Below are 12,070 nucleotides of genomic sequence, written 5' to 3' on the forward strand. Positions count from 1 at the left end.
TAATTTATCTTAAAGTACCATTTAAAATTCAAGGCAAGCAGATTAAAGCTTGGACTCACCCATGGTTTTGGTGATGTTATATCTTGAACATAGGGCAGGTCTTCCTCCATGGTTGGGGGCTCTGGTAATTCTGGTAGCTCTGACCAATCTGTAGGAGCTAGGAACACAAGACATTCTGCAGGATTCACACCTATAACATCTTCTGGTATATCATCTTGTAACCATGGTAATAAAGGTTCTAGTGTGTGAGGTGTATCTCTAAAATGGTAGAAAGTATAACATATAGTGCCTTTTATTATGATCTTGATAACTATTGGAAGCATTAATACATGTATATTTACACTACCCTTGAGAAAAACGTGTTACAGAATCTTTTATTTCAACAAATAGCTTTAAAATAAACACTTAATTCTGTTTAAAGATAACATATTGAAAGGGATATTACTATTAACAAATACAAAAAAAAGTCATCATGAAAGTTATTCAAATGAATATAATTATATACATATTAGGTTAAAGGATAAATCATTTTGATTTTTGAATATGATTTAAGTTCAGTATTACCTGGTTTTATCATTACAGTCTATATTTGTTTCTTCTATGGTCTGTGATATTTTATATGGATATTGATCAAAATAACAGTTTGTACTTGTCAAATCTGGAGCACTCCCGTAAAACTGTCTATGTCGTTGTAGACCATACACTGAGGGTTGTAATCCTTTCTTAACACTTTTACACTTTGATCCCTTTTTATTGAAACTACAATAATCTGCATCAAAATCACTGTATTTAGCTGATGATGGTCTAGAAAAATGCATGGGTGGCATATTTTGATACACATTTTGACTATAGTCTCTGGGATCTGGCAAAGCCAGAATTTTCTGTTTTTCTATTTCAAACAGATCTGGTATGACTTTATTAGCTAAATCTACAACAGCTGGTTTAGATGAACACATCCCATTCTTCTCCTTTGTCAACCTGCAGCCAGCACTTGCAGGTCTTTGCTGCTGTGGTTTCCGAGAAGTATTCTTTTTTGCAGACTGACATCGGGCTTTAGCACTTTGTGTTCTCCGACAATAACTGGGAACTGATTTAGGTGTGCTTGGTTCTGAGACATCCTCTTTTACTTTAAAGTCTGGATGTAAGACTAGAGCCATATGATTTATAGTTTCCTCTTGTTTCTCATTTTGCACTTTGTCCTGAAACAATTTATTTTGTTGCGTAGAAGGGAACAATTTTCCAGATCCTCTATTGTGAAACTTGCCAGATGATGGTCTTCCAGGTATAGGTGGTTTATCAAAAACTGAAATGACATAATTACTTATTTATTTATACATGTAAATCATTTGTAGCAAATAACATTAAGCTTGTTTGCACATTTTAATGCTTTGAAATTATTTGCATGTTATGAAATTGTCTGTTAACTTAATATATCAATGTCACAACACCAATGTCACTGGTTAAGTATAATTATTTCATAATTTATAGAATCAGAATCAATTAAAGGCCACTACTGCAAAGTTGTCTTATCTATCTAAGAGTACTGCTTCATGCCTCAAAAGAGGATACTTGGCAGTATGTGTGTGCCACAAGTGAAAGTTTATGAAACTGTAAGAAATTTCTTCCAGATAGGGAGAATATGAACTACAAAACAGCAGTACTGTACAAGATAAAAGAACAAAAGCTCTGCCTCTGCTTGCTTGAATGATTCAATAGTAGGCTTGTTTATCAATTGTTCTGGTAGTCTTTTCCATATATCTGTGGTGTGTTGGGGAAAAGGAGTATTTGAATAAGTATAACCTTACATTTGTTGATAGAGGCTTAGCCGCTATGTGGATGACTATATGATGGGAGAGCCTAATCAAGACTTCCAGGGCTGCGTTTCATGGAGAGTCCTAAGTCTTAAGTTTGTCTTAAGTTAACAAGAGCGGTCAGTAATCACATGTGTCGCCTCATGATGGCCAATTTCATGTTGGGACAAATTTTGTGACAGACGGACAGACAGACGGACAGTGCACAACTAGACTTACCACTTTGTACTGATCATTCCTGTAAAATTTGGATAAAATTGCACCAGTAGTTTATGAGGAGTAGTCCGGACAAGCTTTTGCGTATCTGGCAACACACAGAAAAAAACACCTTTTTATCAAAGGGCCATAACTCGGCCAAAAATCATTCAACCGGAAAACCCGTGCAATATGCGCAAGGACTTGAGCTACAGATCAATCCTGTAAAGTTTCATTGAAATTGCATAAGTGGTATAAGAGAAGTAGTCTGGACAAACTTTAAAAATAAAAATTATTAAAGGGCCTTAACTCAAACAAAAATCATTGAACCGGAAAATGCTGACAATATGCACAACTAAACTTGGTACTGATCATTCCTGTAAAGTTTGGATGAAATTGCACCAGTAGTTTATGAGGAGTAGTCCGGACAAGCTTTTGTGTATCTGGCAACACACAGAAAAAGAAACCTTTTTATCAAAGGGCCATAACTCGGCCAAAAATCATTCAACCGGAAAACCCGTGCAATATGCGCAAGGACTTGAGCTACAGATCAATCCTGTAAAGTTTCATTGAAATTGCATTAGTGGTATAAGAGAAGTAGTCCGGACAAACTTTAAAATTAAAAATTATTAAAGGGCCATAACTCTGACAAAAATCATTGAACCGGAAAATCCTGATAATATGCACAACTAGACTTGGTACTGATCATTCCTGTAAAGTTTGGATGAAATTGCACCAGTAGTTTATGAGGAGTAGTCCGGACAAGTTTTGTGACGGACGGACGGACAGACAGACAGACGGACAGACAGACGACGGAGAAGTGATCCCTATATGTCGCCACTACTCCGTAGAGGCGGACAAGTTTTGTGACGGACGGACGGACGGACAGACAGACGGACAGACAGACGACGGAGAAGTGATCCCTATATGTCGCCACTACTCCGTAGAGGCGACACAAAAATTGTGACAATTTTGCGTTTCAAAGAAAGTCTTAAAAAAGGTCCTAACTTATGACTCCTAAATTTATGACCAAAAACAGTCCTAAGTCTAGGAGTGTTTAAAAGGTATCCTAAGATTGTCCTAAGTCAAAACACCTCCAAAATCAAACAATTTTTTGTTGAATTTTGTTTTGAAAACTATCTAGAATGATAGATAATGGTCTAACTAAGAAAATAAATCCGAACACCAATATCTTTAATTCAGTCATTAATGCTGTACAGACGTTTAAAGGTTTGTTTACATGACGTCACAATGTAGCGCCAAATATCGCGTGCAAAACAAGACGCGTCTATAAATAATAATATTACTGCGCGCTGTACAATTGCAGTTGCGTAGCAAGCAAAGGGGTTGGTAACTATTTTTTTTTTACTATAAAATTAAATAAAATGGTTACTTTATCGTTTTTCGTGAAATATGGTATATATTTTCACTCAACATGATAAGATGGCAATACATTACTTTTTGTACTTGCTATAACAAATTACATAGTAAATCCAATCCGGGATTATGCGCGTGCCATTGTATTTTGTAACTTTTTTCAGGAGAGCGAATTGGTCATAAGTCTTAAGTTTAAGACAAAAGATAGGACAGTTACTTGAAACGGTCCTAAGTGCAAAAACTTTTTCTCCTAAAGTTGGTCATAAGTCCTAGGATTTAGGATTAACTTAGGACTCTCCATGAAACGCAGGCCAGGTTTGTAAGAGATATTAACTGCTTAAAGACTATGGTAGATCTTCAGACTTGTAATACATAATCAATCTGGCATCCAGATGCCTCCTATCTAGTGTGCTCTAACTAAGAGTTCCTTTTGAGTTCTGTGACCTCTAGGTGTCCAGAGTTGTTGTATTTTACCATCATGATTTATTGTCATTGGATAATTCATACATGGATGAAGGTTGAGTGTAACATAATCATAGATATCATAGAGAATTAATTCTCTGTGGCTCTGTCATTATGTGTTTACCAGTTTAAATCTTGGCTGATGTCTACATAAAGGTCACTGTAACTAACAGTCTAGTGCTTTTCACTGTCTGACGGGAAAAATTGGTAAGGAAACCTACTATTGAAATGATAGCTTGATCAATAAGCTGTTGCCTCCCTTGGTTAAAAAATAAGTTCATTTTATTTTCTCAGTTTTTTTTGTGTTTTTTTTTGTGTGTTTTAAACCCAGTATCTTACTTATGAACCTGGCTGATGTACAAAAAACTATTACTATAATGTTCATTTTGTAATTATGGTTGTCTTTTTTCTGTCAGCCTGAAGGGAAGAACTTGTCTCTTTAATTACTGCCTAATAGTTATCTATAGAGCATACATAACAGCATGTTAATCACCCATGCAAACAATAACAAATACACTTACAAGTAAGAATGGTAAAATGTTTATTTTTACATGAAAAAATGTATAATTTTCTTATACATTTATGACAGCATTACAGATAAAGATTACTTCAATTAGAATTTACAGAAAACAAAAATGTTTGTATTAATTGATACTACTAGCTGACAGATATTGCTTTGACACCTGCACAGATTTAAAATATTTTGCCTGAAAATGTTGTTGTGTATGACATAAATAGATCAACTATGACTAGGGGTGAAATGATTCAGCTCTATCTCGATTATTGCTTAGCAAATTGATTAATTATTCAGGCTAATATAAAACAGCATTTAGATATTTTAAAAGACACGATATTTTAATGACCCAAAAGTGTCAACAACATGTTTTGGTGTTTACAATCCGTGCATTTTGATTGGATATGTGATAATATGTAACCAATGAAAAAAACACGCTTTCTTAGAAAACGTTTGTTTATTATGAGAAAGGAGATATTTTCATGATAATAGTGACAACAAATCGGAATATGGCCATGACAAATCGAAATGACAAGATTCTGAGATATGTTTGTTCTGAGTCGGAATCTTGGGGGGAGATTTTGCCCATACACAAAAGGCAAAGTACAATATCTCATTGCATAGTACAATTGGTTGGACTAGATCATGTGTAATTGTTTCACTCCTAACCATGGAATATAATCACCTGCAACTTGGATATATTTTTTTACTATGATAAGTGATGACACAAAGAAGGTTTATTTACAGTATACAGTTTTAGCAAATTTTTCTCAACTGTTCAACATTCAAACAATCAGACAATGAGGTTTGAACGGTAATGTAACGATTCGCCACACTAACGATTCGCCACATAACGATTCGACACAGAGTAATAACGATTCGCCACAGTTAAATAACGATTCGCCACGTGTTCAAATACAATTTTTTTCACACCTGTTTTCAAACTGTTGATGGAAAACGTTTTGCCATTTTATATTTCATTTGTTAATTACATAAATTAATTATACTAAATACAGCTTTTATTGAATAAAAAGACACGAAAACCAAATATTTTATTAACAAAATTACATAACACAATTCATAACTTCGTTATTTATATAAACTGGAAAAATATACTAACAACTTTTATAGAATAAAAATACATGAAAATAAATATATTTTATTAACAAAACTACATAACACATTTTATAACTTCGTTATTTATATAAACTGGAAAAATATAATAACAACTTTTATAGAATAAAAATACATGAAAATAAATATAATTATATATAAATTTAATCAATTATTGTAAATCAATTTTCGTAATGATCACATGTTTTGCAATACTTTTTTAAAAAATATTTGACATTATTTGACATATATATAATTTATGAAAAATGTATTTTTATAAATATATATAAATATATATTCTATTTTTTTCAACATATAATTACTTTCTTGTAAATGTACTCCTGTAATAATGTTACTTTGACAAATTGAAATTCCGTGATGGGGACCTTAACTTCATATTACTTGTATTAAGAAACATTATTAAATTATTGTCATTGTCAAATTATTAAAACAAAAGGAAAAAGTTTGTTGATTACTAAAAAAATAATTTTTATAATCATACTGTGGCGAATCGTTATTTAACTGTGGCGAATCGTTATTACTCTGAGGCGAATCATCATGTGGCGAATCGTTAGTGTGGCGAATCGCTACTAATTCGTTTGAACAAGTAGAAATATTGACTTTGAAACTTATTCTGTGATTAATGATCAGGATATTGAATCATGATTACACTTTTGTGCAAATAAAGATGAAATTGAAAAAGCGAAATTTTAATACTTTATTTTATCCAGCGTAGGGTCGCGAGATCAGAAATCTCTTGTACCCCCTCAAGGTTTAAATAGATACTAATTGATATATTATAAGGCGAACAGGTTTATCAGAAATCCGGGTCAGCTCGGCCCTAAAACGTACTCAGCCCCCGAGTCAGCTTGGCCCTATTCCAACTCGGCACGGGTCAACTCGGCCCACTTTTCAATTATTAATATTTAGGTTTGTGTTATCACTATTTATTGTAATTATTGTAATTATTTATAATACGCCTATTGACAGTTTCTGAATAAGCAGCAGACAGGCTTTTCTTATCAGTAGAATTGCGAGTAAAGATAACCGACTGCGTATCTCACTGTATTTCTGACTTAAATACCTTCAGTGTCAAACAATGTGTTGAAATATATATTGTTATGGGCTATTATTATCAATCAGTGTGTATGTTAAGGATTATACCGATTAATTAGGTGATAATTATGATTGACTCATTCATTCATTTGATTAGTGACCACCTGCAATTAATGCCAGACTTCTGCTAACGCTGAGAGATTCCAAAGACGAGAAGATCAGCGGCGCTGGCATCGAGGTTAGGACTGGGCGAAAGTGGTCAGTGAGTCGTGCGGTGGAGCTTGCAGAGAGCAGTCTCAAGCACCAAGACATTGTGGGTATGACAAACATAGGAAAAGAAGGACTAGGCACCAGGAAGCACCAAAGATGGGAGACTTCAAGTCTTCAACACAGCAGGAAAGAAGATCCCTAGTACAGACCGAGATCAGGAAAGAAGCAGAGCAGGAAAGAATGTCAAGGGCAGTCCAGCTAGGACCACAGGGAAACTGGACAAGATGGCAGGTTCCAGAAAGGAAATTATCCTGGCAAGAGATCTGGCAGTAACGAGCCACTCAGACTGAGTTTCCTGCTTCGTTCTATCTACGACATGCTCCCATCTCCTACCAACCTGTACCAAGTGGAAGCTGATTGACGACCCGGCATGTCCATTGTGTGGTTCACCAGGATCACTCAAACATGTACTCTCATCATGCCCCACAGCCCTATCTCAGGGGCGCTACAGATGGCGTCATGACCAGGTCCTGTCTGAGGTAGCCCACGTCCTTGAGACCGAAAGGAAGAAAGAGAGACCGAGGCCAAACCAGAACCGCTACATCGGGTTCCTGAAGGAGGGAGAACAAGTACCCAAGTCAGCCCCAGCATCGACCGGAATCCTGAATGAATCCAGGTCATGGGAAATGAAGGCTGACCTAAAGGAACAACTACAGTTCCCCCAGGAGATCGCCCAGACTACCCTCCGGCCAGACATTGTGATATGGTCCAGGAATCCTAAACGAGTGGTGCTGGTTGAGCTGACAGTCCCATGGGAGGAACGCATTGAAGAATCCCACAAGCTCAAGAGGTCCAAGTACGAAGACTTGGCCCAATCCTGCAAGTCCAACGGCTGGAACACTCAGGTCTTCCCGATTGAGGTCGGATGTCGTAGCTTCCCATCACAATCAGTGTGGAGGATGCTCGGAGCATTGGGCATCAAAGGAGCGGCACGAAAGCGCACAGTCCATGCTCTGGGGAGAACAGCCGAAAGAGCTTCCAGTTGGCTATGGATGCTCCGTAGCAAACATGAATGGCAGCCAAGGTAGACGGGGTAGGGCCTGATCAACCCTACCTGCTCCGCCATCCCGAGGGTGTCCCGAGTGTAAATGGAGCGAAACACCTGCAGACGGATGGTAACTCGGCTGATGACGACTACCTTCAGCAGGACATCTGTTATTCAACTCTAGAAGCTTCTGGTATGAAGTAAACACGTTTTTGTTTCATATTTTTTTGAACATTACTTTACAAACAAAATGCCTCTAAGGAAACACATTTTTATTAGATCGATCTATATTAATTTTATCGAATCTGCGAGACAAATAAATAAAAAAAAATCTAAATGTACTTATTTCGGCAGAAGACAAGTATAATTATATAATAATAAGATATTTCTCATTATTCATTTACCTTAACAACATGCAAAGCAAAGCAAAGCAAAGTTAATACGTTATATCTATTTTTGTTAAGTGGGCCGAGTTGACCGAATGTCAGACGTTTCACTCCCAAGACGTTTCACTATTGAGACGTTTCACTCCCAAGACGGTTCACACCTAGACGTTTCACTCCCAATTTGTCATTTGTATGGACGTTTCACTCCCATTTTTTTTCTAGATATTTACTGGAAAAGTTAATCATTTTTATTTTTATTATTTTGGGGAAATTTAATTTAATGTTTCATTTTAATGCTTTTTGGTGTATTGTTAATAATAATTTATGACTTTGACGGTAAAAAATATTTTTTTATGAAATGTTACAGAATGTGTAAATAATATCATCTATACAGTATAGTAACAGCTCAGAAAAGTTAATTTTGATCTGTTTACACAGTGTTGTTGAATTGTTCCTGTTATTAGGAGTGAATATATTGGTTTCATATGATAAATTATTAGGTGATTACTCATTTAATTATGGGTTGGATGATGAGAGGTTTAAATGAAAGACAAATTTCTGAAATTTAATTTTTATTTTTAGAATAACAACATGAGAAAATTCTATTTATAAATAATTAAAAGAATAACATAGAAATGATAATTTTTATAAACAACAGTATCAATGAATATTGAAATCACTACCATTACATTTATCAATATTGTTATATAAAAATCGTAGCAATAAGTGTTTCATTTAATAGAAAGTTGATCATGATTTAACAAAGAAATGATGAAATTTACTTGATATAACTAAGAAATTTTACTTTAGTACACATTTTCATATTATTTTATTAGATTTAAAAAAAAAATAGCAATTGAAATGATACTTGTTTAATTAATTATCAATAAGAAAATTTAATCAAATTAAAAAAAAATGACAATATGTACAACAAATATATTTCAATAACAGACAATAAAGACATGACAATATGTACAACAAATATATCACTTTTCACTCACTTTTTTGTAATTAGCATATTTTCACTAGGCGAAGCTTAATCTGAATAAGCAGTTTTTTAGCACGTGTTAACATTTACTTGTTTCATGGTGCATGTCAGTTCAATCAGACACTGATTCACTTAAAGCCTAGTTACAACTGACTCTTCATTTGTGGATGGAGGTTTCTCACATTGGGGTCCATAGGCATCTGCACATTTGTTTAGAAGTTCACTGGTATTGATGTTGTTTGCACAATATTGTTCCCAAAGAGCCCTGATTTTCTCCTCAACTGCTTTCACTGATGTTCTAACACGACGTGTTGAGATACCTTCACGAAGATGGCGAATTTCATACGCAATTGACTCTGCCTCACTTTGCAGTGCTGGCACTAATCTATAAAATGTGAGTGGTTGGTACCCTGCTTTCCTGTTCAATCTATGATGCCAGCCTGCAATGGAAATGATATTGTTAAAACAAACCTTGACATAATCAGTAAAAACGCTGTTGTCCTGCAAGTACTAGGCTAGTGGCACCTGCTTCTCAACATTATTTACTTTCACGAATCCATGTATGGAAGACAACTGTCCTGACTCAAATGGTTGACCAACTACTTTAAAAGTCCCATCCATGAACCACCGTTTAGTGTTACTAAGAAGCTCTAGTTGTTGCTTGGTGGCAAACACAAGATGACGCGCAGATCCATTTGTAATGTCAGCCACAAGGAAGTCTTTACATTTCAAGAAGCACTCATCCACTTCAAACTGAAGGTCCTTAGGCTCTGCAGGACGTAGGGTACAGCGGTATCTGTTAGCCTTCCTAGCTAGACTAGATGCTAGTGGTAATCCAGGTTGTTCAGGAAGTATAGAATTATCCCGAATTTCTGTACTAATTTCAGTGGCACTTTTGTAGGGGTTGGCACTAGCACTGGTTTTTACTTGAACACTGACACTAATTTTTTCTTTCAGAGACACTTTAGGGCCATGCTGGTGAGATGTATGTCCTCTTACAAATTCACTGCCCTTTTGAATCACTGTAGCGTAGCATCTTACTTTTAATGAACGGCTCGAACAAATCCATAGCACAGACTTCTTTTGATTTTTTTTTACACTGTAACGGAATCCATCAGAAGACACAAGTAATGGTTTCCCACGTTTACTACCTTCAGGGAACACTTCAAATGTAACAGTCTCTTGTTCATGTCCTATTACTGATGTTGATAAGACTTCATCAGGTTGAGAGGTTTCATTTGTTTCTGATTCAATCAAGATTGAGCGATCAATATTATGTGGGTGGATAAGTCCAGCATTCACAGAAATGTTAGTATCCTCATGGTAATCCTCACAAGAGTCCCTTAACACAGAATCTGTCTCCATTTCTGAGGCTTCAGACAGAAGAGAAGTTTGTACAATGAATGTTGCCCCATGTTGGCCAGTTGTCTCATCTGATTGCTCACACGATGTACATATGAATGGAATGTCAGCATTTGACTTCACAGCTTGACGATATTCCTCCTGTGTGATACCTAGAAAATTATTTATTAATTATTATTTTTGTTGTAAATAAGCAATTAAAACTTTCTGAATATTCTCTGGCAAATTAAATTATAAAATTTATGTCAAAGCAGACCAAATAAATATTCCTAGGACGGAGAGAATCTGTTTAAATTGTAATTCTAATATGATCGAAAATGAATATCATTTTTTACTTATATGTCCAAAATTTAGAAAACTACTTAGAAAATATCTAAAACGTTATTATTATACCTGGCCTAACTTACAAAAATTCAAAAACTTGTTAAGTGAAACTAACCGAAAAATTATTCAGAATCTATGTAAATTTATATATCATGCTAATGTAATGAGAAACTAACAAACATTCTTTTATGTAATAAGCTCTTCAGAAAACTTTAGTTAATACTTTTTTCTATAAACATATAGGTAAAACCCATACATTTCCATTGTATTTTATATATTTTGTTTGCTATAAATATGTCACATGTTTTATGAAATAAATATATTGAATTGAAAAAAAAATATCTTAATAACTTTATCATTATGTTATAATACTTATTATGCATGTATATTTGTAAGGCCACTTTTTAAATTAAATTTAATAAAATAATATTTTCATTACCATCTTAATAAAAGTAAAGCCATGTGGAAATAATGTCATTAACTTGATATCAATTTCATTTTTATTAAAATTATATTTTTTTAAATAAAAATATTCATATTAACTATATATTTATATACTTATTAATTTCTGTAAGATTAAAACAATGAAATGCAAAAATTGTGTCCAAAATTATTTATTGATAAATAATTGTTTCTTTATTAAACAATATACATCATACACACTTCGGTAATTGTGGTGTTTAAAGTAATCTCATCACCTAATTAGTTGTATAAACACTGATATATCATCAACTAACAGTTTGACATCACTATTAATCAATTGTATAAACATCCCTATTAATCAATTGTATAAACACTGCACTTTAACATCAACTGTTAACTAATAGATCTGTTGTGTTTGCTAATCAGTTTTTAATCAGTTGCTAATTGGACCATTAAAACAAATTATGTAAAAAAAAATATTTTTATAACAGAAACTTATCCATAAGTTTTGTTTATTTAACTGAAAAAAATTAAACAGACAATAAGATATAAATTAATTTTTATTCATTTTAAATCAAATGATGATTTGCAGAACTTACTTATATAGTATACTTAATGCAAAGAATATCGCCTATAAATTCTTATCATAAACAGTTTTTTAGAACTATAAATTAGTAAATATTACATATTTATATTCCGTCAAACAAATAATCCCCCCATGCTCCAAAAAGGAAAGAATTAAATTAACAAGAACATAATAGTTTAAATTTGTTTTCAACATCTCTATTATTTTTTAAAATTAAA

General features: G+C 34.0%; 2 protein-coding genes across 2 annotated transcripts; both read right to left on the bottom strand.

Annotated features, from left to right (window-relative positions):
- Positions 1–59: 59 nt before the first annotated feature.
- LOC132732363 (uncharacterized) lies at positions 60–1,335 on the bottom strand (the record flags this gene model as incomplete). Its single annotated transcript, XM_060718775.1, has 2 exons — positions 565–1,335; positions 60–258 (listed from the first exon to the last, which is right to left on the bottom strand). Coding segments are annotated over exons 1-2 (792 nt in total), but the record flags the coding sequence as incomplete, so codon positions are not given.
- An 8,332-nt stretch (positions 1,336–9,667) lies between these two features.
- Positions 9,668–10,808, bottom strand: LOC132732364 (uncharacterized). The gene has a single exon (XM_060718776.1). It carries the CDS (start codon positions 10,520–10,522, stop codon positions 9,668–9,670), a length of 855 nt encoding a protein of 284 aa, XP_060574759.1. The 5' UTR covers positions 10,523–10,808.
- Between the last annotated feature and the right edge of the window lie 1,262 nt (positions 10,809–12,070).

The sequence above is a fragment of the Ruditapes philippinarum genome, unplaced genomic scaffold (assembly GCF_026571515.1).
Source record: "Ruditapes philippinarum isolate M1 unplaced genomic scaffold, ASM2657151v2 ctg21490_1_1_1_1, whole genome shotgun sequence".
NCBI lineage: Eukaryota > Metazoa > Mollusca > Bivalvia > Venerida > Veneridae > Ruditapes > Ruditapes philippinarum.